The following is a 27,142-nucleotide window of genomic DNA, read 5'->3' as shown; positions in this document are numbered from 1 at the left end:
GCCCATTTGTTCAGCAGTGTAAGTATGAAAGTATGAAATAACCAGGACCTTACACGTTGCTTTACATGTAACGAAAGAATCCGGCAGAAAGACGGTGACGATAAACATGGCGGGAGCCATCTGCTTCCATGCGCGGTTGCCGTTACAGCTTACGCAGCCCCAACGACGGGTATCGCTTTTTACTCGCTTGCGGTTTTCTCTTTTCAAATTCGATAAAAGTTCAGAACATACGCTCGATTTTCGTTACGCTTGATTGGGTATTTTACAATCAAAACCCTTGATAATTTTTTCCTGGAAAGCTCTACAGAGGCTTCGTAAAGCGTAATGGTTTTCGGTGTTCGAAGAGTAACGATGCCCCACAACTATTGAAGGTTGTTGTTAGTGGAGCTACAGAAATCCTAAGGCTCTTATCTTCCTTCAACAAAAATGAGTAAGAACTGTCGATTTGGTTCCAAATTTTGATCATGTAATTTCGAGGTCATTAAACATGTTTATTCTTGATTCCTCTTCTTCGTATTATTGCAGATTATATGAAATGGTTCCTGAACAGAAATATGAAACATCTGCATCTTCCTTAGATGATATAATGATGATATTGAAGTCAGATTATGACAATGCTTATTTCGTCACAGGTACCTTCTTTCGTTTATTTACTCTGTTCATACAATAAACATTTATATGCGCAATCAAATTGTTATGGATTGATTTCAGGAAACTTTACTTCTGGAATTTATACAGACGATTGTATCTTTGAAGATCCAACCATTAGATTCCGTGGTAAAACGGCTTAAAATTTTGTTTTTTCTTTGCTTCCCCTTCAATGATTCTTCATACGTATTAAATCCCCATATGCATCCCTCCAGGGAAGGAGTTGTACTCTCGCAACTTGAAATTGCTTGTACCTTTCTTCGAACATCCATCAATCTCATTACAAAGCATCAAGAAAGTACTTTTTCTCTACAAGTTAAACTCTTATATGAATATATTTCCATTGATGACTTCAAAGGAACGTCATGATGCAGGTTATCAACAGTGAAACAGAGTCTGTAATGGCTTCATGGAGACTAAGGTGCTTAGCTACTTGTAACTCATCTTTTATGTCGGATCATTTAAAATGTATTTACAAACTGAAATCTGCAGGACGTATCTTAAATTACCTTGGAGGCCTCTCATTTTGATTGATGGGATTACAGTCTATGATTTGGATAATCAATTTAGGGTAAGCCATCTTGAATAAATAAAATTCTTGTTTGCATTAAATTGTTTGATAAATTAGATTTTGGTGTTGGTTTCACTGTTTAACTTGTAAATTAGCAGATTGTTAAGCATGTGGAGAGTTGGAGTGTTTCCCCTCTTGAAGCAATCGGCCAGATATTCACCCCTAGCTCTGGCAGACCAGTTTAATTTGGTAAAAACTACCAAGCATTTAAATGAAATTGTGTATACTAAAAAATAAAATGTCTATATCATGAATAGTTTATTGCTTAAATCAAGTTTTGTTTCACATGAGAGATTATAGATTGTATTTTTAGTTTATTGCTTAAATTAAGTTTTGTGATCCCAGAATCCATGTATGATTGCAATCCATTTCTATATCAGCATTAAATTAATATAATTTGCGAGTGGTTTGATTCAAATCATCCGTACTAGCAGGGCCAGCCCAATTCCTGGGCGAGCTGGGTTAAGGCCCAAGGCAGCAAAATTTTGAGCGCATCAATTTTTTAGTCCAGTTATACATACTACATATAATAGTGGCCCAAAAAAACAGCCCAATACTCTTATTTTCTGATTTCCGTTCGTGTGAAGGGCAGCAGGAACGTAGCAACCTAAAGAGACTGTTGATCATATATCTGAATTGTGCATAGAAAACCTAAGGGTGCGTTTGGTTGTGGAAATTTTTTCAGTTTTCTAGGAAAATTTTCCAAGAAAAACGAAAATTTTGAAAACCCGTTTGGTTCGTTCAATTTTCCAAAGTTTTCTAAGAAAATGAAAATTTTCAGTTTTCCAAATTGTATGTAAACTAGAAAAGTGATTTTTACAGTTTTCCAAAGTTTTTCAAATTTCTAAGATGGAAAATGAAAACTCCACAGGTTTCAACCAAACACATTTTCATTGAAAACTAAAAATGAAAACTCAACTCTATTTTCTGAAAACATTTTCTTAGAAAATGAAAACAGTTTTCCACAACCAAACGCACCCTTAAGTATTTAAGGTGCGTTTGGTTGTGAAAATTTTTCCAGTTTTTTAGGAAATTTTTCCAAGAAAAACGAAAATTTTGAAAACGCATTTGGTTCGTTCAGTTTTCTAAAGTTTTCTAAGAAAATGAAAATTTTCAGTTTCCAAATTGCATGTAAGTTAGAAAAGCGAGTTTTAGAGTTTTCCAAAGTTCTAAGATGAAAAATGAAAACTCCACATCTTCGAACCAAACGCGTTTTCTAAAATTTAATTAGAAACTGAAAATAAAAACTCAACTCTATTTTCTGAAAACATTTTTTTAGAAAATGAAAACATTTTCCACAACCAAACGCATCCTAAGCGATCCGCAGAGGTGTTCACAAGATCCGCCGCAGAGGTGTTCACAAGATCCGCAGAGACACCTCTGCGGAACCATTAGGGTGCGTTTGGTTGTAGAAAACTGTTTTCATTTTCTAAGAAAATGTTTTCAGAAAATAGAGTTGAGTTTTCGCTTTCAATTTTCAAAGAAATTTTTAGAAAACGCGTTTGGTTGAAACCGAGGGAGTTTTCATTTTCCATTTTAGAAATTTGGAAAACTTTGGAAAACTGTAAAAATCACTTTTCTAATTTACATACAATTTGGAAAACTGGAAATTTTCATTTTCTTGGAAAATTTTGAAAAACTGAACGAACCAAACGAGTTTTCAAAATTTCCGTTTTTCTTGGAAAATTTTCCACAACGAAACGCACCCTTAGAGTCACAAATTTTTTTCGTCTTTTAGTGGTGTCACGTCATTTCCGCAGTATTGTGCGTCGTTCCTCAGAGGATTAAAGGGATCCGCAGAACCCTATGCGGATCTCGTGGTTATTTTCCAAAACTCAAAATTATTTGCTGAAAACACCCCCTAACTTTTGGTTATTTCATTAATTTTCTCTTTAAATTTTGGTTTTAACACCTAAACATTACATAAATTCCTCTCAGATCCCCAATCTCTCCGAACTTGGTGGAGGATCAAGGAGGTGTCAGTTTTTGTTCTTTTCTGTCTTTCCCCTTTTACTTTGACTTTGAATTGATCATGAAAGCTTCGGAGAGTTGCTAACATCGATCTTTGGGTTACGTACCGCAACTTCCCTTCACTCTGTAAACAGCGGGGGAGTGAGAGAGAATTGAAATGGCGACGGCGTCAGCGAACACCGGTGCGGTGGGGTTGGGTGGTTGTGGTGGTGGCAATAATGACCATACCGTCTTTGTCTACGGTAGCCTCTTAGCTGACGACGTCGTTCAAGTACTCCTCAACCGTATCCCTCAAACCTCCCCCGCGATCCTTAACGGCTAGTCAGTCTCCTCCCTCTTCCCATGATTTGTCATTACTTATTATGAGAAATTTTGGATTTTGTATTCGTTAAAACCCTAATTGTATTGGGTAAAGCTGACTCTGCGAACTTAATTACTTGTGTAATTGTTTGATTTTTGTGTTTGTTTTTAAAAATTCATAGATATATAGTTAGATTTTGCTAAAACCCTAAGCCAATTCATATTATTCTTCAATCACGTGTGTGGATCGATGTGTATTAGGGCTTCTCTGTATTGATAATAATTTCTATCAGGAAGTCAATTTTCAACCCCATACTTGATACTTGGTTTTAACTTTTAACAGGAGCTTGTTATTCAATTTATGAATCATGTATGATAATAATTTCTTTTTTGTAGTCATAGATTTAGCATCAAAGGGCGCGTTTATCCTGCAATTATACCTGTAGAAAACAAGAAAGTTACAGGGAGGGTATGTTCATTTTCCATTTCATTTACTGTAATATGTTCATGGTGCTTATATCATATAGTTGTATCTGGTTTTAATTTGTTTTTACGTGAAGATCATTAACCTGATACACTATAATCTAATCAGTAAAGGATTTGGCATCAGGTTCTCTTTGGGCTTTCTGCTTCAGAATTATATATCTTGGACACATATGAAGACGAAGAGTATGACAAGAGGGCTGTTGATGTTTCTTTGCTGGTATTAGTTTATAATGTTATATTAATTATCTATATTTTCTAAGAGTAAAGTTTATTTTCATTTGTTTCCTTTTATCAGCAAATGACTTAAATGGTTTAAAGTTTACAAAATTGTTTCTATAGATCATTTACTTTTAAATCAATAGATGCTAAGATTATACTGATTGTGCAGGATACGTCTGAAGTGTTACAGGCTTATGTGTACATTTGGGCCAACAGTAGTGATCCTGATTTATATGGAGAATGGGATTTTGAGGTAAGCTTGTTTTAATTAGTTATGTGATTTAGAGCACATATTAAGTTAATATAGACCAATTCGCTGTCTTTTTTTCTGAGACATAACGCATATATATCTTAATGAATGTTGGTTTTTTGATAGGAGTGGAAAGAGTCGAAGCTGGAAGATTATTTGAAAATGACAAAGAGCTTTGTTGAAGAACTGGAGGACACTGCATCTTCCTTGCCTTGATTGCAATGATACTACTCAAAATTGTGTATGATGTTTTAATCCTAAGCATCTAAAAGTTGATACATCATTCCCTTGAATCACTACTTTGATGCTAACTTTTCACACTATACTTTTTCCATACATAGATACAAGCTTTACAATATAAAAGCTCCACATTGAAACCTGACTTCTATAAAGTTACATAACTACATAGAATGTTCTTTCCAAAAGCTTTTACCTTATCTTATCACTTGGTCCATCGATTACTGCTTTTACCTGTTACAATCACAAATTTTTTCGTGATGAAACTTGTGAAATGAGATTTGAGAAATCAGATAGTAATGATTGTTTCAATGCTTTTTCATAAAATGAAATGAAGATGTAATTGATTGCTTCCAGATGATGAAATCTCATAGAAGACGATTTAATAACAATAATTAAAGACATGATCTAACATTATTTTTAATTATTGCAATGTTAAAATAGATTATTTGTGGTCCTTTTTTAATTAAAATGAAATGGAATTTTAGATCGTTTTGATATGTCGACCTGCTTATTTTTATTTTTACCATTTCGACATGTGACATCACTAGTGCCCCAACGGATACATTCTTGGATCCGTCTCTTATTTTTATCATTGTTTTACAGTATGTTATTAGACACACTACTCATGCACGAAATAAGCTAATATACCGACTAAACAATGTTGTATGTTTTACGATATGCAATAAATGTTTTACATAATTTAGAAAAATATGGCCTACAAATGCTTTACAAAGAATATGATTAATAAGATCTGACAAAGAGAACAAGACAATATAACCTAATTATATAATTATTTTTTAAAAATAGAAAAGAATAATAATAAGAAATAATTCGAACCAAAGGGCCTTGGCTGAAGCGGTAGGAGTGACCTCTCGTTTGTAAGAGGTCACAAGACAATGTAACCTAATTATATAAATATCTTTTAAAAATAGCAAAAGAATAATAATAAAAAATGATTTGATCTAAAAGGCCTTGGCTCAAGCGGTAGGAGTGCCCTCTCATTTGTGAGAGGTCAGGGTTCAAACCACTTATGTGGTAAAAAGGTCATTGAAATGACTAGAATAGTCAATGTCAATGAGAGGTCAGGGTTCAAACCACTTAGACCAGACGGAGCCGGGTGCAGGACCTTTCCCGCTCCGATGAACACCGCACCGGCGGTGCGGGAATGCGAGTGCGGGGAAGGAGGTGGGGGTGGGGTTGTCGCGTTCTCACTCCTCCTCCGATTGGTTGTTTAATTTTTTTTTTGTTCAAACGGCTATATAACTTTAATATATATATATATATATATATATATATATATATATATATATATATATATATATATATATATATATATATATATATATATTACCCCACTATAAATACCACAACACCCAACATTTTTTTAACCCATACCTTCTTACTCTCTCCAAAAAATATTAATCAAAATGTTATCATCTTCATTATCCGATTCGACGGCTCAAGACGAGACTAAGTTTATCGGTTCCGTCATGGCGAAAACGGTTGCATACTTTCAAAACCAACAAGGCAAAACATCACGTGCACGATCTAAACCAAGAAACCCACCGTTGCGTAGAAATCGCGAAGCCGGACACGATCGTCTTATAGAAGACTACTTTGCAGATGACGCCATCTACGCTGTAAAGTTTCGACGTCGGTTCCGGATGAAGAAGTAACCATTCTTACGCATTGTTGACGATTTGGAAGACCGTTTTCCATATTTCCAATGGAAAATGGATGCGAGACGGATAAAAGGTTTCTCTCCAATTAGAAAATGCACGACTGCAATTCGTCAGTTAGCATACGGCATGGGCGCAGACAAATGGGACGAGTATTTTAGGATGTCAGATCGTACCGTGCGGGAGTGTGTGTACAAGTTTTGCAAAGCGATCTATTTGGTTTATGGGCAACGATATTTGTGCAAACCAACTATGAACAATATCCACCAATTGTACACGGTGCATGAAGGCAAGCATGGATTCCTTGGAATGCTAGGTAGTATCGATTGCTTGCATTGGAGTTGGTCATTATGCCCCAACGCATGACGTGGTCAGTACATGAGAGGCGACCACAAAGAGCCGACGATCATTCTAGAGGTTATCGCATCACATGATCTTTGGATATGACATACATTATTTGGTCGAGTTGGTGCAAACAATGACATCAATGTGCTAGACCAGTCGCTGGTATTCAACAATATCTACCTTGGAAAGTCGCACGATGTACCTTTTCAAGCAAACGGAGTAGCATATAGGCGTGAATACTATCTTACTGACGATATATATCCTCCTTTGTTTGTTTTTAAAAAATCGTTTACATGTCCTAACGACACGAAAATGGAAAAGTTTAAAGAGGCGTAAGAGTCAGCTAGGAAGGATGTGGAGCGAACATTTGGTGTACTTAAGAGACGTTGGCAAGTACTAGCAGTCGGGACAAGGTCATATGAAGTGAAAATGTTACAGCACGTAATGTATGCATGTATCATATTGCATAATATGATTCTTGAAGACGAAGGAAGAGCGATATGTCGGTACATCGAAAACGAAGTTTTGCCAAATGTCGAAGGAGTAGCCGTTGGTACACTATAACGTCGTAATTTTCAAAACAATTTTTCATTTTTAAAATCATACTTTCAATCACACGATAATCACAAAACATAATGTATCCACTGTGTCATAACAAAACATGTCCCAGAATCTCAATAACATAAACTTCATAAGTGTGTACGGATCATGTCGGCGCCTTCCCGCGATCATCGCTAGTACCTGAAACACATAACACAACAACTGTAAGCATAAATGCTTAGTGAGTTCCCCAAAATACCACATACCACACATACGCCTTTCCAGGCCATAACTCTGTAGGATCTTCCGATCCATGTGTCTCAGGGGACTTCCGTCCCGAATCCTGGTAGACCTTTCGGTCCTACCCGTATCGACCTTCCGGTCCGTAACCTCCTGACCTTCCGGTCCATATCAACCTGACCTTCCGGTCCTTACCATACATAACATACATAGCACATATATATCACATAACCGCATATAGCACATACATCATAGCATACAAGACCTTCCGGTCACACATAGGTACCCTTCCAGGTACAGTATAGTGAGAAGACTCACCTCAATGAAGTCGGATAAACTCTCGTGCTCAACGTCCCGACCTAGCCTCCTCCTATTATTCAAATAACATTCCTGATCAATATTCTCTCATAATCTCATCTCTACAGATTGGGTAGAAGGTCATTCTACCCCTCTCTGAACTCTCTTAAATCAGTCTTGATCAGAACCCTAAAGTCAACGAAAGTCAGCGGTCAAACTTTGACCCGAATCGTCGAGTGCACAAGGGCGACTCGGCGAGTCCATGCGGGTTTTCTGAATCCTTCTAGCCTCTCTTGGCTCGTCGAGTCATCGACCCACTCGACGAGTTACACCTGTCACGAATCGTGGGGCAACCCCGACTCGACTCGTCGAGTCCCATTATGGACTCGGCGAGTTGCATCCATGTCAACACTGAAATGACCTTCTGAGGTCAGATCTATTTCTCTAACCTATAGATCTGGCCTTCCCAACCACTATAATCACGTAAAGGTCCGACCTTTACACTCATGCAATGTCCAATAAGCTCTTTTGGGTGAAATAACCTCTAGAATGGCATTCTAGGGTCATATCTCTAATGGAGTAGCAAAAAGCAAGGTAGATAGGACTCTCTGGACCTCTTAAGGTCCATATCTAAGAAGAACTTCACCTTGGGACCTCACATACTTCGAATCCAAGCCAAAGAAGGCATAAGAAAACCCTAGATTCAAGTATATCACCAAATACACGAGATTGAGCACAGATTAGTACCTCTAGCAGCCTCTTCTGATCAAATGGGTGATAGATCTGAGCTCCTCAACCTTCCTTGTTTGTCCTCCTTCCTTCTTTCTTGCAAAATGACACTTAGAATGATGAATTAGCCCTCCTTTTGCACTACAAGCTTTCTCTCTGCTCTCTAGGGTTTCTCAGGGGTGCATCGGCCGCAAATGGAGGCTATAAAGGCCTTTAAATAGGGCACAGACCCCGAGAATTAGGGTTTCACTTTACAGCGCGGACTCGCCGAGTCCACGCATCGACTCGTCGAGTCCTTCATTAAATCAGACAAGAAATGCGCGCTCCTACTCGACGAGTCTGAGCGCCTACTCGCCGAGTCCCTCCATAAAACTCAAGATAAATGAACTTTATAGCATACCTGGACATCCGGATGTTACATACACAAGAGTATAGGGCAAATAGAAGAGAAGTACACATTCGCGACATTTATCACGCCCTTCATGTTGATTTGGTGGAACACTTTTATAGAGCTCATATTCAGCCGCCGATAGAGTATTGTCACGATGATTTGTTTGACGAATCAGACGAGGATTCTTATATGTTCGTCGATAGCGAAGATTCCGATGACGAGAGTGACGTTCAGGAGAATGATGAAGACGATGATTCCGAGTGACGTGTTTTGGTTTTTTTTAAATTAGGATATTAATTATGTTTTCTATGTTGTGGTTTGTTTATTTTTTGTTTGTGTTTGTATTTTTTTTTTTTTTTTTACTTTATGCTCATTTAAATATTAGGTTTAATGTAATTTTTATTTTAATTAATGAAATGCTTTCTATTTTTAATTAAATTTTATGTTTATTATTAATTTAAAAATTATAAATCATAAAAAGAATTAATTTTATTTAAAAAAATAAAAAAACAAATAATGAGGGAAGCTTCCCACTGAATCCTTGGGTTTAGACGAGAGAAAGGAAAACAAGGGAAATAGTATTGTTGCCCACAAAAAATAAGAGAAATTTCTCACCAACACCTTCCGGTCTTATGTGGTAAAAAGGTCATTGAAATCGCATCTATTGGGATGCAATTTCACTTATGGACTGCTATTTTATCATAGGCTGAATGTTATTTTATCGTAGGCTGAATCCATGAACCCATAGTATTTAAGGTGTAAAAAAATTATCATCACTTTTAGACAAATAAAATTGCACTAGTGTTGAATATATAACGTTAAGTATTAGATACTTTTACAATCTCATTTTGATGAAAGAAAATCGTAAATGGCCAGAAAATCGTAATTTTGAGGGTTATATAGGTTATTTCATAATTCATAATTTTTTGAATTTTTTTTAGAAGAATAGCCCAAATTTATATTTTCTCCCTGACAAATCATATGAGGTAATGCAAGTATGCAACTGTGTCATGCTATGCAATTTTCATTCATATTGCATACAAGGATGCAGTGATGATCAATGCTACTGTAGAAAAGAATTAAGTTACAGAAACAGCATGAAGGATAACCATTAATGCATTTAGAAAACTGTTTGTCGATCACAAAACACCAATTTCCCACCTTTCTCACAAAGCCCTTGTTCTCCAATCGAATCAACCATCTTTCCATAGCTGTACGTCAATGGCATCTTCCCCAAAACCCTATGAAACTCTTTTATACAATCTCCTCTCCTTCTTCTATGACCCTTTTTCCTACTACTCAACCCCACCGCCACCTCCTCTCCCGCCGCTCTCAATCCCCGCCCCCGCCGCCTTACACCTTCGTTCCTGGCGTCCCCCCAATCCCTCACCCTTTTAGCCCCGACAAGAACCGGTCCCATACCCGTCTTGTTTGCTGCAACGAAATTCATCAGTATGTCTTCGCAATTCCTCATCTCATCCACGATTGATCTCGCCTGCGCCATTGATTCACCTCCTTCGCAGCTGTACTCGTATAAATACTCCGTTTTCATTAACATGAACTTTGTGAGTAAGATCGAGTAGCGATTGGGGTGGACGGTGTAAATCCATGTACGGCTGGTGAGGTCTAGCTCGTGAGATCTGGCGAACAGCCCCACGAGTTGTTCTGGATTGTTCGAGCGACTCCTCCAGATCTCAAAAGCGAATTGGATCGATTTTGGGTCGACCTCGATGTCGTCGTCGCAGATTAGGACGGCGCGTGTTGAAATCCATGGGCGGGGAAGGAACCGGGCGTTGAGACTAGACGACGGTTGTCGGATAACTGAGATCGGCGCGTCTCCAGGAGACGAGATCGAGAGGTTATGTGAGAGTTCCACTAGGGTTTTTGCGGGCGTTGTAGGGTTTCCCCATAACACAACCACGGCAGCTACAGACGGAGAACTTGAATACACTCCGGTGACTGTCCGCAGGATCGGAATGCGTGATTCCGAGTAGCCGTTAATCAACACCGTGAATTGATCTGATCGGAGAGCTTGTGGGGACGGTAGGCGCGTAAGGTCACAGTAATGATCACCGGAAAGTAACCGGAGGGAGAAAACGATGAAGAGGCGTGACGAAGCGACGGCGATGAAGATGAATATGACTTTACCAGTGGTCATTCTTCATTTATTTCCGAAAGTGACACTAGTAATGAAGTAAATTTACATTTATAAAAAGCAATGAAAAAGGATGGTGGCACTTGCGTAATTTGTTCGCAACTATAAGGTTGAATTTTTGGCTTTGGTGGGTGGTGGGTGTTCTCCATTTTCACCCTTTAAAATCTTTATCCTCAAAGGAGGAAGAAGCAACAAAAATGGCGTTTTTGGGTGTAACCAAGCTGCCATTGATGCCTCTGATTTCTTTGAATTCGAACAGGTTTTCAAAGCCCATCCATTGCACTTCTCTTCAACAACAGGTATATATATTTACATACATAAATGTATGGATTTCGATGGTATTTCATATACCCACATGTTTGATTTCAATTTTCTCCATATCACATGATTTCTTCTGTCTAAAGTATCAAAATTTTGACATTTTGATGTGTTATGTTCTTGATAATCTATGGTTGATCGATTATCCACCCTTGAGTCTTGAATCAAGATTCGTTTTTTGAATATTTTAAGGGTATAAAGATTGATGGGGGCATTGAATGTGAACCTTGTGATGGGAGAGGATGGTTGATTTGTGATTTTTGTAAAGGGCAAAAGACTAATGTGAAATCTGAAAACAATCGTATCTATCGTAGATGTCCATCTTGTAGAGCTGTAAGTAATGTTTTTTTTTTTTTTTTGATCAAACAGTTTGTAGTTATAAAATGGTTTCTGAGTGAGTGGTGTAACCTGTTTGACAGGTTGGGTATGTGTTGTGTTCCAAGTGCAAAGTTTTCAAATGTGTTACTTTCCCTGATCAAAGTGATGGCGAAAGCTGAAACCTTTTGGGATCAATGTTGTTCTTCCATTGTCTTGCGAAAGGTGACAAGATTTGATAAGTAACCTATCAAGATGATTAAAAAGACTCAATTGGTTGGTTTAGCATGTTAGATGCATGTCTTGTTAAGAACTCTTCATTTATAATGTTACAACTTGACCCATTAATGATAGGAAAAAATGGATCCAAATGCAATCAATTCTAAAACCGAAACTCTTATTTTGTTGGTAGTGGTATAATGTTAAAATTGACAATGACAAATGGGAAATTGTAGTCGATTAATGGTCTAACCCCGACTTTTTTTTTTTTGTTGGTTGACATTTTCCCATCGACCTTATAATGAGACATAATGAGATGAATCGTTTGTGTGCTTCTAATTGATTTGGTTGATGTGTATTGAGTGTACACGAGAGCTGCTATAACTCATGGCTAACAAAAGGGTTAGTGATAAAGTGTAATCTAGCTACAATTATGGTCTAGCACACCCTCATACGTGAAGATCATAGCAATGATGAAAATGTCAAAATTTCTGAAGAAGATGGCCAAACAAAATGTAACAATGTCTGATTGGGCATGACCTTTGACCTCCACTCGAGCGAGCCGTGCAAGAAATCAAGAAAAGTTGACACAATATTTCACTTCGTTGAGTGGATTTTCCTACATAATTTGACTTGGTTGAGTGCGACCATAAAGTCGGATTTGAGCCTTTAAATAACCCCATTAGTTCATTATTGTTGCATCTCGACTTTGACCGCAAGGAAACTCAATTTTTATGCGAAGAATCATCGAGAAAGCATTTGGAATCAATGATTTCGTATTTTTCATCGGTTAATTACGCATTACAATTGACTATGGAATCAATGATTTCGTATTTTCCGGTTTTTGTTTTACAGTTGACTATGTGTATTTGATTTTGTCGAATTGAAATTTCAATTTGTTCCTTAATCTGCGTATTCAGTTTTGTTTGAATTAAACTGTTTGAATCTATTCTTTTTTCATGAATGGCCACTTGAATCAGTATATCTCTGGTAAAGTTGGGTGATTTACAGATTCCTTAAACGTTTTTTTTTTTTTTTTTTTTTGAGTGTTCGTTTCCTTTCAACCACATGGCATCAACATGGCCCTCGATGCATTGTGTACATGGATAATTATGCTGACCACATATCACCCTCACCTCCAACCATCATATTGTTTTATATATGAATCTATGAATTGAAATTTAAAATTGGCTTTTTTGGTGCTAATTTTTCTATTTTGCTTCTTTAAATTTGCATTCACCGTCGTGGTCACAAATTAATGTGATGTAAGACAACAAACCATTTCCATTTGCCTTTGATCTTCTCATGGCGATGACATAACCAATAGATAATGTCGTGTTTTGCATCCATTCCATGTGTTTTGAAAAATAAAAATTGTTTATGAATAACCACATATCTAGAACATATTCAGATTAAAAAAAAAACTTTTTACTTTAATAAATGTCACTTATTTACAAGCACAACTATTATAAATAATGGAAAGTTCCAAAGATTTACACAAGCAAACAAGAAATAGTATATATATTTACCGGTCCTTTCGAATTACAAAGTACAAGTTAAGAAATGCAAACATCCAATTTTCCAAACAAAATGGAGAAAATTTATGAATGTGTCATTTAAGGATCCGAGAAGTATCCGCCTATCAAACCAATGAGTGACACCCCACAAACAAACACAAAGGAGAAACCTTTCTTACTTTTCCTATCCTGCAAAAAACAAGTAAATGACTAAAATGTCATCTATTATTGGTAAACCTACAAAAAATGGTTATTAATAGATTTGTAATCATAATAAATGACTAAAATGTCCTTACCAATTCCAACTGAAGGGTCTCTTTAGCTTCAATGATTATACTGTTCTGATAGGTTAGGCTAGAGATGGTGGATTTGACCTACAAAAATATCCGTAATCAGAATAAATTACTAAAATGTCCTCCATTAATTGCAAACCTACATAAAAATTAAATATTAACAACATCATGACTAACCTCTTTGAGTTGATTTTCTAATGCACTTTCCTTCAGTTTCAACTCCTTGAGTTGATTAGACAATCTCAACCTTGTTTCTGGATCCTCCTTCACAATCTTTACAGGCTTAAACTTCGAATTCTTGGGGACATTATTCCCATTAGGATCATCAGATAACTTTGACTCCTCTATGGTCAAACCACTTTTGACTTCCTTAGCATCTTTAATTTGCTGCAAGAAGAGAAGTTGAATTTTATAAAACATATGCGTGGTACTAAAAACTTAAAAAGAAGGCAATACACAAAGCATTATTGAAAATTGTAAATTCATCATACAGAAAAATAATAACAATACTCAAGTCCCATGAAGAGAAACTATGTATCAGTCACCTTATCCACTGAGAAAACATTTTTGTCTCTTTTCACCAAAATATCTTCTTTAATTGAAGATTCGTTAGAAGGTTTATTGTCCAACACTTCGTGTTTGTGTTCATGTGAAACTTCATTAGAAGGTTCTTTCTCCAACAATTTGGGTTTGTGTGTTTCATGTGAAGCTTCATTAAAAGGTTCTTTCTCCAACACTTTGTGTTTGTGCTCTTCATTAGAAGGTTCTTTCTCCAACACTTTATGTTTGTGTTCTTTTAATGAAGCTTCATTAGAAGGTTCTTTTTCCAACACTTTGTGTTTGTGTTCTTTTTTATGTGAAGCTTCATTAAAAGGTTCTTTCTCCAACACTTTGTGTTTGTGCTCTTCATTAGAAGGTTCTTTCTCCAACACTTTATGTTTGTGTTCTTTTAATGAAGCTTCATTAGAAGGTTCTTTTTCCAACACTTTGTGTTTGTGTTCTTTTTTATGTGAAGCTTCATTAGATGGTTCTTTCTCCAACACTTCGTGTTTGTGCTCTTCATTGGAAGGTTCTTTCTCCAACACTCTATGTTTGTGTTCTTTTGATGAAGCTTCATTTGGTGGTTCTTTTTCTAACACTTTGTGTTTTTGTTCTTTATGTGAAGCTTCATTAGAAGGTTCTTTCTCCAACACTTTGTGTTTATGTTCTGTATGTGAAGCTTCATGAGGTAGTTCTTTATCCAACACTTTGTGTTTATGTTCTTTATGTGAATCTTCTTCATTAGAATGTTCTTTCTCCAACACTTTGTGTTTATGTTCTTTAAGTGAATCTTCTTCATTAGCATGTTCTTTCTCCAACTCTTTATCTTTGTGTTCTTCTACTGGTAAATCTTGCTTGCTAACTAGAACAACCCTAAGCTTCTTCTCTTCAACATACTTACCACTGCTTTTGGAGAACTACCAAATACAACAATGAGAGCAATAACAATAAAAATTTGAGTAAAGGACACAATACTTACTAAGTCAACAGTGATATCTTCTTCTTTTGTCCCAGAATCGACAGCTGTGCTTTGAATCAGGAATTTATCCTTGCACTCCACTTCAGATGGATGTGATCTTAGACCTTGCATAGTAACTGCATAACAACAATAAAAGGATAATATTTTATCACTTTTTGAAAGCAAAAGGGATTAGACTTTAGAGTCCACACATACCTGTGAAACTGCATTCTGACTTTGGGCTAATGATGCCTGAATTGGGTCTTACACAAAATCTTTTTGGTGATGTGGTCTTCACCTGCCAAATGAAAATGTTCTATATGTGACCAAAATATAGATTAAAGGAGAATTTAATTTAATTTTATGGATACATTAAGCGAGAATGAATTACCTTAAAAGCAACATACTCATCAGATATGTTGGAGATGTGAACTGAAGAGGTACTTTGTTTCTTGATTTCACCTGAAAAGACAACGAGGAATATTTATTTGGGGAAATCAAATAAGTGAATAGAAAATATAGACTCATGGAGAAGTTAATAAAACAAAGCAATCATGATGATAGCTTTGTGTTATATATAGTGACAAAAGATTACACCAATTTATAAATTAGAGACAGTAATCTATATGTCTGGGCTTACTTAAAGTATATAATCAAACAAAAGAAACAAACATTTAGAACAGGATCATAAATACACAAATCTACAGTATTAACCTCAAATACTAGAATCCCAAATCCCCTATTAATTCTACTAATTAATTAAATACAAACTTAACTATAATGCATACTCACTAAGCCCCAAGGAAACAACTTTTTTTGCTCAAAAAAGGTATAGATTAATAAGTTCATTCTTCACTCTAAGATGTTAATTAACCACGATAAATCACTATGACAGTTAAGTATATAAGTAAACTTTTTTTTTTGTCACTAAACATTGAAAACATTGAGGTTTGATAGATATTACACAAAAAATGAGCAATCACATGCAAAAGTCAATGAAAACAAGAAGAGATCTCAAATTCTCAATGTCGTGTAGGTAGAATTACTAGAAGCTTTGAAAGGTATCATGTAGGTATTTGTTATAGTAGTCAAAATTAAGAAAAATCCATTTTGTAGTAACATGTTATTGTGCTCGTTCTAAGCATTTCATTTAGAATATACATGAGTCTCACACAACCAATTTGGGTGATTTAGGAAGATCTCCTTTCTAACCTAGGATTCCATTGAAGAAAATCATTGATACCCCAAAACTCTAGTGATTCACCTCTTTATGCTTGATCAATGCTTAGCACGCCTAACTAATTTGGGAAAAAAATCCTTGTTTAAGTGGTCTCTAATTGCGGAACAAGCGATGCACTAAATGAAGACATTTGCGAACAAAATTGTAAACAAACACGTCGTTTTTTTCATTGCATATTGAAAACGAAATCTCCTTACATATGAACTTGATTGATGATCCATCGAGTTCCAATAATTTTCCACCCATGTTTCCTTCTTGGCTAAAACCGAGGTTCGTCGAGTTAATCTTTGAATGTATACGCTAATCGCAATCGCAGCATAATCAATCATCCATAAATCCACATCTGTGAAAATTTATTTTGGAAATTTTAGATTCCCCTTCAAGGGGATTCAACCGCACAATTTCTACGAGAATCGACGATATGTATAATATAAATGATCTAATTTTACCAAATTAGAAGAGAATTGAAAGGCATCGTGAGGTAGAGTTGACCCTCAGAAAAGGATTCGACCATCCAGGACTTCATATGATTCATCATATCCGGTGATTCGTCTTTAACCTCTAGAATTTTTGGGTTCCATCTGGGTTTGTTCTTGCTGCATGGTCTCATTTTTTATGTTGGTAGATTTGGTCCTCAACTTTAACGTAACTCCATTCTTAGTTCCTCACATCCTCAACTTAATAGTTTACACCCCTAAACGCCATCTCAATGTACAAATTTTATCGATTTACAATTTAACGAAGCACATTGAAAGGAAATATATATAATGTTTTCGATTGTATATATTTAGTTATTATTTGTTTCTGTACATATTTTACCAATAAATTTATATAAAATTCTTAAAATATCATTACAACCAACAATTAAAAGTTTTATAAATGACTTCTCCATTGGTCAATAAATTTGTGAAGTAAACTAACTTTTTTAATTGAACACATTAAATCATATTGTCCATCTTTAACCAATAAACTTATATAAAATGTTTAAAAAAGCTACGGTTAAATAAAACCAAAACCAAAAAACCGACAAAACCAAGTATTCTAGTGCATAAACTGACTTGAAGTCATAAAATCAAGTATACACACGTTATATTTACACTTTTCTCATTTTAGGATTAACGGCGGTTTTCGTGTATTATAGTGTTATTTTTAGTCTTTTTATGACACATGCATGAATCCATGCACGGATTGTTTTATGGAATACTAATAACATATTTTATACATTTGAAACTTAGTAAGATATACTTTGTATTAATTCAAAATAAAGTATAATAGTCATAAACTAACTAAAACGTTTTTTTTTTTTTTTTTTTTTTTTTTTTTTTTTTTTTTTTTTTTTTTTTTACCATTTGTGAGTGTTTAAGCAAGTTCGAAGCTACTATAATGTATTATACCTCCATACTTAAACTCAAAACATATTAGGAAGTCTTGTACTTGTCTATGACAAGAAAATCTAGTTAGAACATAGCTTTGAAGTTTATTTAATACTTGATGATTTCTATACCGAAAATCAAACATATTTTCGGTATGAATTTGATTCTCGTATCCAAAACAATAAGAATTGAAGAAGAGATTATTTTAATCATAAACATACTTTATGATGTTAAAACCACAAAAGTTTGAAGCTTGCATTCAAGAACTATATTTACTTTTTTTTTTCTATATTTTCTTCTTTTCTGCTTTTATCTCTCTGAATATCTCATCCTTTCAGAATGTCTTTTTGTGTTTTTCTTTATTGGAACGAGCCACAAAGCTCCAAAAATGTTTTTATGATTATGAAGAATGGGATGTATATGTCTCTCCCACATACCTTGTCTCTAACCTCACTTTTTCTCCCTTTCCCCGACTTGTAGAATCGGTTCTCGTGTTTCTCTCTTAAGGATTGAATTTCTTGACAAATACTTGGTTATACCTTCTACAACTCTAAGGTATCATTTGGGATGAATTGAGGATTGTATTAAGGACTTAAAATGATCATGAATAAGCCATGAAACTCTGAGGAACTTTCTATTTCTTCTTCTTTGTCGAACCCTCTCAATTTTGGATACACTCCCCCTCTCTCTTGAGTGGCTGCACAGTCAAGGATTGGCCACGACATAGCGGGCCTAATGGGCCAAACCATGGAAGCCTCAAGATTTGGGCCTATTTAAGCAACATTATGGCTAGGGTTTTGTCTCATTCTCAACCTCCACCCTCAAGAGTGAAACCCTTGTGTATGTGTGTGTGTGTTCTTGGTGCTTTAGTGTGTGTTTCTTGGTGTTTCAAGGCCTTGAGACTTTGGAAGATGAAGGATGTGGCCATTCCTTGTTACTAGAGTTTGATTTTGTTGGGAGCTGATCTTCTAAGCATTTACATGGTTCAGGATTTTGGTTGTTGAGCATGCTTAGATGCCCCCTTTGGGTCTTTGGAGAAGGATTCTTGTAACGATCAAGGTTCAGGTAATTACTCTTTTTCCCCTGGAATGAAGTTTCTTTGCAAAAGGGTCTCTATGTACGCTGGGCGTACATAGGCGTATGCTTAGCGTACTAGGGGAAGTTGGTCGCGGGTGTGCACCACGTACGCGGGGCGTACCAAGCAGTACGCAGGGCGTACGTGGCTCAGGACTTAAACCCTAATATTCGGACTTGTGACCTATTTAAACGTCCTTAAGTCATTTGGACCTTACCCTAACCAGCCTCCATCACTCTCAAACGTCCCTAAAACCCTAAAATTTGTTGGGTGTGCCTCTTGAGCTTGTGAGTGCCTCAAATACCTCCTTTTTGGTGTTCTAGCAAGGAGAAGGAAGTGGAAGCAAGCCTTGGACGTGGAAAAGCTTTTGGATCCTGCATTTGGAGCTCATTGGGAAGCTTGTAGAGGTAAAAGGCTCAAATCTTGCCATCGGTTTTGCTACTTTGAGTTAGGGTTTTGTTATGAAGTCTATTTTTGGTTCTTAGACCCTCTTTTGTGAGTTGTGCAACTCCAGAGACTAGGATTGTTAGATCTAAGCTCCTTAAGCATGCTTGATGCATAAAGTTGCCATCTTGAAGGTTGTATTGAGACCATGCATGAGTCTAAGGTCTCAAATGTGGTCTTAATGGGAGAAATGAAGTATTGGGGACCCATGTGGCATGCAAGGGCATAAAGTTGCCAACTTTATGCCCTATGACATCTTAATAGACTCATATCTGAAGTTGGACGTTGAAATATTAAGCATTAAGCACTTAATAGACTTTTGTGCATGGGTTGGTTGTACGCTGGGCGTAAGGTTGCGTACACAACGCGTACAGCCAAAGGGTCGAGTACGCTAAGCGTACTGATGTGGTACGTTGGGCGTACACACCTCAGAAGAGTTAGGCTTGCAGACTTATTGGGCCCTATTCAGCCTTGGGCATGGTCCCATTTAGAGTTATTGGGCTTTTGTTCTAGTTGGGGCATTGATGTCATGATTGGGCCTTATCGGGCCATGTGGCCCAGTGTAGTTTGGAATTTAATCTTGGGCCCATTAATGTAGGTTATACATTTGGGTTTTAATGGTGGGCCTTACATTAAGATGTTGGGCCTTTGTCTAAGTTGTGACTCAATTCTAATTAGGGTGTTTTGTATATTTGTTCAGTGTGAGATTTTGGGCGAGTAGTCGAGCAGCTTTGTGTTCAACAGACTGAGGTGAGTCTTCTCACTATAACAATGGGTCGAAAGCACCAATTCCGGCCCATTACTTGTGTAACACCTGATTCTTGGTATGTATTTTATTCAAGGATTGTATGTATTTTCTCTGGGACTCGACGAGTTGGTGGCCCAACTCGTCGAGTAGAGACGGGATCCACGAGAAGTTTAAGTGACCTACTCGACGAGTCGGAGACTGACTCGACGAGTAGGTGCTGTTTGAGTGAAACCCTAAATTTGAGGGTTTACACCCTATTTAAACACTTTATCTCAGCCTCCATCGCCCTTATCACTCCCAGAAACCTGTGTAACGAAACCCTAGCCGTTTTTGTGTGTTCTAAGGCCATTTTGGTACATTTGGTGGTTTGTGTAGCTTGGAAAAGAAGAGAGAAGCATGAGAGTTCGAGTTGGGGCTTAGAGATTCAGGGATCTAGTTCCATTTTCAGCTCAATCAAGGTAAAATGCCCATGTCTTGGTCTTCTATGTGTTTATTCATCTTTGGACTTGGGTTTTGGGCACATTTAGGGCTTTTCAAGCCATATTCGGATTTGTGGAGTGTTATATGACGTCTTGACTTCAGATCTGAGTCATTGGAAGGGTCTCATGGCATAAAGGTGCCAACTTTATGGCCATGAGAGCCCCATGCATCTTGTGGATCACTTTTAATGGCCTTTTGAGCCAAAGACCCCTTACATGTGCACCAAGTTGGAAACTTTACGTGTAAAATGAACATTAGGGGATCAGATCTATGGTTTTGATGAGTTAAGACCCATTTAAATCGACTGTATAGTTATGGTCATGGATGGGCTCGACGAGTCGCTCTTGGGACTCGGCGAGTCGCGGTGTAATGACCACCAAATCCTTTTTGCGGATGGAAAAGTTGTTAGGAAGGAAGAGTCCCGTAGATGTTTAGTCATAAAAAGGGACATGGGAATCATGGGACTCGACGAGTAGATGAACAGACTCGGCGAGTCCAAGGCAATCTCCCAATCTTTGAAGATGGACTCGACGAGTTGTTCATACAACTCGGCGAGTCATAGACTGGACACATTCTTATGAGGGAGATGAGCTCGCCGAGTTCAAGGAGGAACTCGACGAGTCGGATGAAGATGGTCCCGATGGTTTGAATGAAGGAGAACCCGTCGAGTTCTTGCTAGACTCGACGAGTAGAGTCGGGGTTGGATCGGGTTAGTGAAGTATGGACTCGACGAGTTGGTAGACCAACTCGGCGAGTCAAGTCAACTGGGTGTTGACTTTGTACAATATTGACTTTGACTGGACTTGAGTTGACCCTGGTTAGGGTTGTATGTTCTGTTTGATGACTTGAGGGTTGTCGGGTAGGGATTGAGGAGTCGAGGAGAGCCGACCTTCACGCCGAGGACAGTTCCGACACTACGCGACATCGAGGTGAGTTACCTTTCAGTAGAAGTGGGTCTAAGGCACCAAGGCCGGCCCACTAGTAGTTGTTTAGCTGAGACGATTGTCTTTGTGATAATTGGTTGGTCTGCTATTGTTTGATATGCGAGTATGCTAGTTTTCTTGATATGTGACTAAGCTAGTTTGCTGTGTTATGTGAGGTAGTATCAGTAGGAGGGGACTAGTCCCCGAATCGGTCGTTAGGACCAACGGGTAGGTCGGACACCCCAGATATGTCTGACAGCATGGTTGAGATATGATGTTATGTGTTAGCAGTAGGGGGTGAAATACTCCCCGTGTTCGGTTGAGAGACCGGAGGGTAGGTCGGCACCCCATAATAGCCTGACATGGGTAGGTCAGCACCCCATAATGGCTTGACATGGGTAGGTCAGCACCCCAGAATGGCTTGACATGGGTAGGTCAGCACCCCAGAATGGCTTGACATGGGTAGGACGGGCGCCCCAAAATTGCCCGGCGGTATGTATGTTATGTGATTGTATGGTATGTGGTATGATGGGGGAACTCACTAAGCTTTGTGCTTACAGTTTTAGTTTTGGTTTCAGGTACCTATTCGTGTAAGGGGAAGGAGCCGGCGGTGTAGCAGCGCATCACACACACATGGTTTCCGCATTGAGTTTTCTGGGAATGTACTCTGATTTATTTTACTTTTGACGATATGATTTTCAGACACATTGTTAAGTTTCTTTTTACAAATGACATGGCGTGGGAAATGTTTTGGTAAACTATGTTGTGAATTACTTAATTAAAAATGAAATTTTTGGGCTTGAAATTTGGGATGTTACAAGTTGGTATCAGAGCCCTAGTTTGAGGGATTCAGACACACCCTCGGGGGTGTTCGGACTCAAACTGAGGGATTAAAAGATTTTTACAAGGAAAATGGTTTTAAAAAAAAAATCTGAGTCAAAGAGTTTTGAGAAAGAACAAGGTGTGTGATGCGTGCGACCGGCCGAGCTCAAGTAAGTTTTCCCCAAGATACCCATACTTGTTAGGATAAGTTATATGATATATGATTCTGAGAAACTGCATGCTAGATTAGGGCTAATGATCTAGGAGGATGTCTTGTATGCCTGATGTATGATTCTGAGAACTGCATGCTAGAATAGGGCTAAGGATCTAGGAAGGATGCCTTATATGCCTGTTGTATGAGCTGTATGCTAGGACTGTTTAGTCTGTAGTAGGATGGCCTGTATAAGTTATGCCTGAATTGGTTACTCAATGCACGAATGCTGCTTGCTTTGTGCTATAGGGGTCCGGGCAAACTTTAACTAAATAGTGAGTGGATATGTAGCAGTATCCGCAAGCTAGTTAGGGAGAGGTGGTAGGGACTCCTAGTGCAACTGACGGCGGAGAGTAGGTCGGAGGGTGCCCTAGGAGAGCCTAGGACGAGATTAGTGGAAAAGGATATTGGTAGAGGGACTTGGTTTGAAGCAATCCTTGAGGAAAGTACGGATAGATGTGGAAGGTAGTATGGGCCCGTATTACTGGAAGCAGAGGATCCGTACTCGAGTCAGGGAGAGCCGAGATGGAACCAGGAAACTTGGAGAGTGTGCGAGACCTATCGAGAGCATGTATGATCCTGGCGTTTATGTGTTTATTTGCAGTATGGCAATCACACGACATGGAGCAGAAGGTTTAGGATCAGGATCAGGCTCGGGTGCAGGATCCGAGTAGGTTGATGACGGGCTACGCGAGTTCATCGCGTCTGAGATCACGAGAGGCATCCTTGAGTCGACCCCGGTTATTTTCGGGTCGATCAAGGAGGGGATTGTGGAGCTGATGGAGGATCGCCTCCGGCCATTCAAGAGTGATCTGGCGTCTAGCCAGACGGGTACGCGCACACTGTCCTTTAAGGACTTCCGAGGGAGTGGTGCGCCGGAATTTCACGGGGTGAAGGACCTCATTGCTGCCAGGAGATGGATCGCAGACATTGAGTCTGCACAGTTGATGAGCTTCTGCCCGGAAGGGTCGAAGGTCCGCTTTGCTGCGGGATGTTTGAGGGATAGAGTCAGAGACTGGTGGGATTCGGTTGGTGACTCGTTGGGAGCCCCAGCCGTCGAGGCTATGACTTGGTCATATTTCGTGACCAGATTCAGGGCTGAGTTTGCGCCAGCTGTGGAGCTTCAGTAGCTGGCCAGGGAGTTTTTGGATATGAGGCAGACGACTGAGACAGTGGCGGAGATCACCGCCAAGTTCAGGGAGAGGGCCTTGTTGGTACCTCAGTATGTGGGGGTTGAGGAGATGCGGAAGACCCGCTACCATGAGATGTCGAGGGATGATATTCGGGAGCATGTCAGCTATTCAGCCTACCTGACCCTGGAGTCCATGATTGCCAGGGCGCGGGAGAGGGAGATCGATTTGGAGCATGTCAGGAAGAGGAAAGCAGAGTCTGAGCAGGTTACAGGGGTTTCGGGGAAGAAACCCAAGGGATCTGACGTTAGGTCGAAGGGCCAGCGGGGCCAGAGCCGCTGCAAGAAATGCGGCAGGCCGCATGAAGGAGCTTGTAGAGCGGAATCGTCAGGCTGCTACAAGTGCGGCAAGACGGGGCACTTTGGCAGGGATTGTACTGCCCCCGCCCCCACAGTGCAGATGTCAGACCTGATTTGCTTCCATTGCAATCAGAGGGGCCATAAGAAGGCTAACTGCCCTAGATTGACAGCAGCATCAGCAGCAGAGCCAGCGGTGGCGCTGACTCCAGCGACAGCGCGGGTTATGGATGGACGGAAGGTCAAGGCAGAGGCTCAGGTGGTGCGGAGCCGAGCATTTCAGTTGACAGCCGAGGAAGCACGCGTTGCACCCAATGTGGTGACGGGTACGATTTCTTTCTTATGCTTTTATGTTATGACGCTGTGATTTTGATATGTTATATGTATGATCTGTTTAGGATCGTTCCATGTGAACAGTATCCCGGTTCAGGTGTTGTTTGATTCGGGTGCTACCCGATCGTTTGTTTCTCTTGCGCTTAGCAAGAAGTTTCCTGAGTCTTCGGGCATGTTGGATTGCCCTCTAGAGGTCGAGATTGCGGACGACCGGTCAGTGCGAGCATCAGAGGTCTACCGAGATTGTGTTTTGCGGCTGTTCGAGGAACGTTATTGTTGGATTAATGTCTAAGTCCATAACTATATTTGGTATGTACTTGACCCGACCCGACATGGTCCATTTGGGTTGCACTTCACCGGCACAATTTATATGGATAGTCTTTTGAGAATAGTATATTTATGATTTATATTAATATATTATAAGTTCTAATATATTAATATGGAATCATATTATTTAATTAGTATTGATCAAGAATTAATTTAGAATTAATTAAGTGATCAAAAAGAACTAATTAAATATGGACTCTTATATATATGGAATGGGCCAAGTTCATTTAGGTTGGGCTAAGCTTTCATGGATGGTCCATGGAGCTTTTAACCCATGGATCCTATGTAAATGAAAGGTCATGGGTATTAGGGTTTACATGGATGTAACCCTAATCCTCCATAATATATAAAGGGGTCCTTGGCTCACAAAATTGGCACAAGTGTGTGAAAATAAGAGTGGGCCGATTTTAGTGTGCATACATATTCTCTCAAGTTCTTCCAAGGTGTTTTGGTGATTTGTGATTCCATTTGAGGCTTCCACACTATTGGGGCTAAGCTCTTAAAGCTTGAAGACACCAAGCTACATCAAAAGGTATGTCATCTAACTAGAACTTTGTAGTATAGGTGCTTCATAATATGCTAGTTAGGATGAAACCTTGGAATAGTTAATATTTGCATGTATAATAGAGAAAACATAGATCCAAGGTTTATAGGGTTGCATGTACACCATAGGAGTGTTAGAATGCTCAAAACCCAACAGTGGTATCAAAGCCATGGGTTGTTTTCTGTTATATTGATGCAAATGTTTTATTTTCAAGTTGAAAAAAAAAGGAAAAAAAACATGACGTTTGTCAAATTTTAAGATAATTACTTGTTTTGTGAAAAACGAATTATTTGTAAAATTTGAATCATTTGTTATATGAGTTGAATTAGGTCAAATTTAGTAAAAGATAAAATGATATGATTACTTTATTAGTTTTAAAAGTTTGATCTAAATGTTTTAAGGAGTTACATATTTTGTCATAAAATTTTGGAGCTCAAAAGTTTTTTTTTAAGTTGTGATCTTGAGGGTTTTTGAAACTTCCATAAGTTATGGATATGAAAGTTTTTTTAAAAAAAAAAAAAAAAATTGATTCAAAGTTTTTATGGAGTTACAAAATTTGGTGTTAATGTTTTAAAGAATTCCATAACTTGTTCTTAAGTTATGGAACATGAAAAATTTCATCATAAAACACCATTAATTCCATAAGTTATGGAATCCAAAGGTTTTCAAGAATTACAAAACTTGCCCTCAAGTTTTGGAATTTGAGAAAAAAAATTTATGAAAAAAAGAATTGAATTCTAAAACTATTGGGTTCATAACTTAAACAATTAATTAAATGGTTTTAATTTTGAGTTTATTAATTGGAATTATGATGTTTTGTTGAATAGTTCAAATTAACTCTTATGGACTTTATTAATAGTTAATTAAAGCGTTTAATTAAAAGAGTATTATTAATCCATAAATATATGGTTTGAGTTTAATTAAATTAAAAGTCTAGTTTAATTAATAGATTAAACCACCAAGTATTTTAAATGTCTAAAATACACCCTTATACTGTTATAATATTAAAAGTTTAATATATTATATGTATAAGAGCAAGTCGTCTTACCATTAGTAGGCCTCATTCACGAAGCCGGTCTATAAGGGGGTATAAGGTTACTGCCTATAAAATGGCAGTTTAATGGGTGTCCACTCTCACTCACCGCTTCCTTGACCGGTGGAGGGTCGTTAGCCGAACAGGTAGGACAAGGACTATAATTCTCCCTTCATTATAAGTATAATGATAAATACTAAGTAACTAAACACTTATAAATTCCCAATCTTAGTTACTTAGGAAAATGTGAATAAGGTGCTAATCCATGAAATTACACTTTGCACTTTGTTTAAGCTGTTAGTGAAGCGTGTGTGGTTAACCGGCACACTAACCTGGACTTAACAAGGTAGGCAAAGGGTAACTTAATGTTTATCATAGTATCGTTGGAGCGTGTGTGGTTAACCGGCACATCGATTGAGGGGTAAATATTAAGGATACCAAGTATATTTGCATGGTTACTTCACACCTTGTTTTGTGATCCTCGGCATCCCAATCACAAAACCTGAAGGGCACACTCGAGATTGAAACATGCCATTGAAAAGTTCAATGAATCTCAAAAGAATCTAGGAGTTTCAAAACCCATTAAAACCTAATAATACATTTCATTTATCTTGGTGGAAATTGATGAATCGTCATTCACCTACCTTCAAATATTTTATAGCTTGGATTACGGCATCCCTCTTCCAAGTTATAAAATAGTTTGTTGGGTCCTAGCCTTAATATATCATATTGGGTGTTATATTAAGGACTTAAATCAACTTTACGTGAATTTCTCCCATTGTTGATGTCTGGTTTAGACAACAATGATCTTCCCAAACCAAGCTTTCCTAATGAATATGACTTCCCGAGTTTGGCTCATGGAAGTCATACTTCTCTTCCTCC

At 38.0% G+C, this 27,142-nt stretch overlaps 5 protein-coding genes across 6 annotated transcripts; 3 read left to right on the top strand and 2 right to left on the bottom strand.

The window, feature by feature from the left end:
• Positions 1–9: 9 nt before the first annotated feature.
• On the top strand, positions 10–1,637 carry LOC145162331 (adenine phosphoribosyltransferase-like protein, putative (DUF2358)). Of its 2 annotated transcripts, none has more exons than XM_079081507.1 (8): positions 10–169; positions 300–430; positions 526–632; positions 712–777; positions 864–946; positions 1,023–1,069; positions 1,141–1,219; positions 1,318–1,637. In XM_079081507.1, exons 1-8 carry the CDS (start codon positions 107–109, stop codon positions 1,402–1,404), a joined length of 663 nt encoding a protein of 220 aa, XP_078937633.1. In that variant the 5' UTR covers positions 10–106; the 3' UTR covers positions 1,405–1,637. The 2 variants fall into 2 exon arrangements, with proteins under 2 accessions (XP_078937633.1, XP_078937634.1); XM_079081508.1 differs by having other exon boundaries at positions 14–169; positions 308–430.
• A 1,572-nt stretch (positions 1,638–3,209) lies between these two features.
• On the top strand, positions 3,210–4,870 carry LOC145165750 (AIG2-like (avirulence induced gene) family protein). Its single transcript, XM_079084588.1, has 5 exons — positions 3,210–3,511; positions 3,887–3,959; positions 4,101–4,193; positions 4,365–4,448; positions 4,572–4,870. The coding sequence occupies exons 1-5, from the start codon at positions 3,348–3,350 to the stop codon at positions 4,659–4,661; spliced, it is 504 nt and encodes a 167-aa protein (XP_078940714.1). The 5' UTR covers positions 3,210–3,347; the 3' UTR covers positions 4,662–4,870.
• Positions 4,871–9,888: 5,018 nt separating this feature from the next.
• On the bottom strand, positions 9,889–11,167 carry LOC145165748 (Nucleotide-diphospho-sugar transferases superfamily protein). The gene has a single exon (XM_079084586.1). It carries the CDS (start codon positions 11,062–11,064, stop codon positions 10,027–10,029), a length of 1,038 nt encoding a protein of 345 aa, XP_078940712.1. The 5' UTR covers positions 11,065–11,167; the 3' UTR covers positions 9,889–10,026.
• A 9-nt stretch (positions 11,168–11,176) lies between these two features.
• Positions 11,177–12,105, top strand: LOC145165749 (chaperone protein dnaJ-like protein). The gene is made up of 3 exons (XM_079084587.1): positions 11,177–11,360; positions 11,572–11,712; positions 11,799–12,105. The coding sequence occupies exons 1-3, from the start codon at positions 11,259–11,261 to the stop codon at positions 11,874–11,876; spliced, it is 321 nt and encodes a 106-aa protein (XP_078940713.1). The 5' UTR covers positions 11,177–11,258; the 3' UTR covers positions 11,877–12,105.
• Positions 12,106–13,447: 1,342 nt separating this feature from the next.
• On the bottom strand, positions 13,448–17,052 carry LOC145162330 (uncharacterized). Its single transcript, XM_079081505.1, has 9 exons — positions 16,911–17,052; positions 16,659–16,804; positions 15,613–15,683; positions 15,438–15,519; positions 15,243–15,358; positions 14,269–15,180; positions 13,901–14,110; positions 13,727–13,804; positions 13,448–13,619 (listed from the first exon to the last, which is right to left on the bottom strand). The coding sequence occupies exons 2-9, from the start codon at positions 16,705–16,707 to the stop codon at positions 13,530–13,532; spliced, it is 1,608 nt and encodes a 535-aa protein (XP_078937631.1). The 5' UTR covers positions 16,708–16,804; positions 16,911–17,052; the 3' UTR covers positions 13,448–13,529.
• Positions 17,053–27,142: the final 10,090 nt, after the last annotated feature.

Source organism: Lactuca virosa, chromosome 3 (assembly GCF_052849685.1).
Source record: "Lactuca virosa cultivar CGN04683 chromosome 3, Lactuca_virosa_CGN04683_v6, whole genome shotgun sequence".
NCBI classification, from domain to species: Eukaryota; Viridiplantae; Streptophyta; class Magnoliopsida; order Asterales; family Asteraceae; genus Lactuca; species Lactuca virosa.
The sequence above is the reverse complement of the archived record's forward strand: the minus strand, read 5'-3'. Positions and strand labels throughout refer to the sequence as shown.

What these genes read in the sequence shown, in the direction of transcription:
- LOC145162331 (XM_079081507.1), top strand. Translation starts at nt 107, where the DNA reads ATGGCGGGAGCCATCTGCTTCCATGCGCGGTTGCCGTTACAGCTTACG. An exon ending in TCTTCCTTCAACAAAAATGA is followed by an intron (nt 431 to 525) that starts GTAAGAACTGTC and finishes GTATTATTGCAG; the next exon opens with ATTATATGAAATGGTTCCTG. An exon ending in CAATGCTTATTTCGTCACAG is followed by an intron (nt 633 to 711) that starts GTACCTTCTTTC and finishes GATTGATTTCAG; the next exon opens with GAAACTTTACTTCTGGAATT.
- LOC145165750 (XM_079084588.1), top strand. Translation starts at nt 3,348, where the DNA reads ATGGCGACGGCGTCAGCGAACACCGGTGCGGTGGGGTTGGGTGGTTGT. An exon ending in ACAAGAAAGTTACAGGGAGG is followed by an intron (nt 3,960 to 4,100) that starts GTATGTTCATTT and finishes ATTTGGCATCAG; the next exon opens with GTTCTCTTTGGGCTTTCTGC. An exon ending in CTGTTGATGTTTCTTTGCTG is followed by an intron (nt 4,194 to 4,364) that starts GTATTAGTTTAT and finishes CTGATTGTGCAG; the next exon opens with GATACGTCTGAAGTGTTACA.
- LOC145165748 (XM_079084586.1), bottom strand. Translation starts at nt 11,064, where the DNA reads ATGACCACTGGTAAAGTCATATTCATCTTCATCGCCGTCGCTTCGTCA.
- LOC145165749 (XM_079084587.1), top strand. Translation starts at nt 11,259, where the DNA reads ATGGCGTTTTTGGGTGTAACCAAGCTGCCATTGATGCCTCTGATTTCT. An exon ending in GCACTTCTCTTCAACAACAG is followed by an intron (nt 11,361 to 11,571) that starts GTATATATATTT and finishes GAATATTTTAAG; the next exon opens with GGTATAAAGATTGATGGGGG. An exon ending in GATGTCCATCTTGTAGAGCT is followed by an intron (nt 11,713 to 11,798) that starts GTAAGTAATGTT and finishes CCTGTTTGACAG; the next exon opens with GTTGGGTATGTGTTGTGTTC.
- LOC145162330 (XM_079081505.1), bottom strand. Translation starts at nt 16,707, where the DNA reads ATGGGTGGAAAATTATTGGAACTCGATGGATCATCAATCAAGTTCATA. An exon ending in ATCATCAATCAAGTTCATAT is followed by an intron (nt 15,684 to 16,658) that starts GTAAGGAGATTT and finishes TTGTCTTTTCAG; the next exon opens with GTGAAATCAAGAAACAAAGT. An exon ending in AGACCCTTCAGTTGGAATTG is followed by an intron (nt 13,620 to 13,726) that starts GTAAGGACATTT and finishes TGTTTTTTGCAG; the next exon opens with GATAGGAAAAGTAAGAAAGG.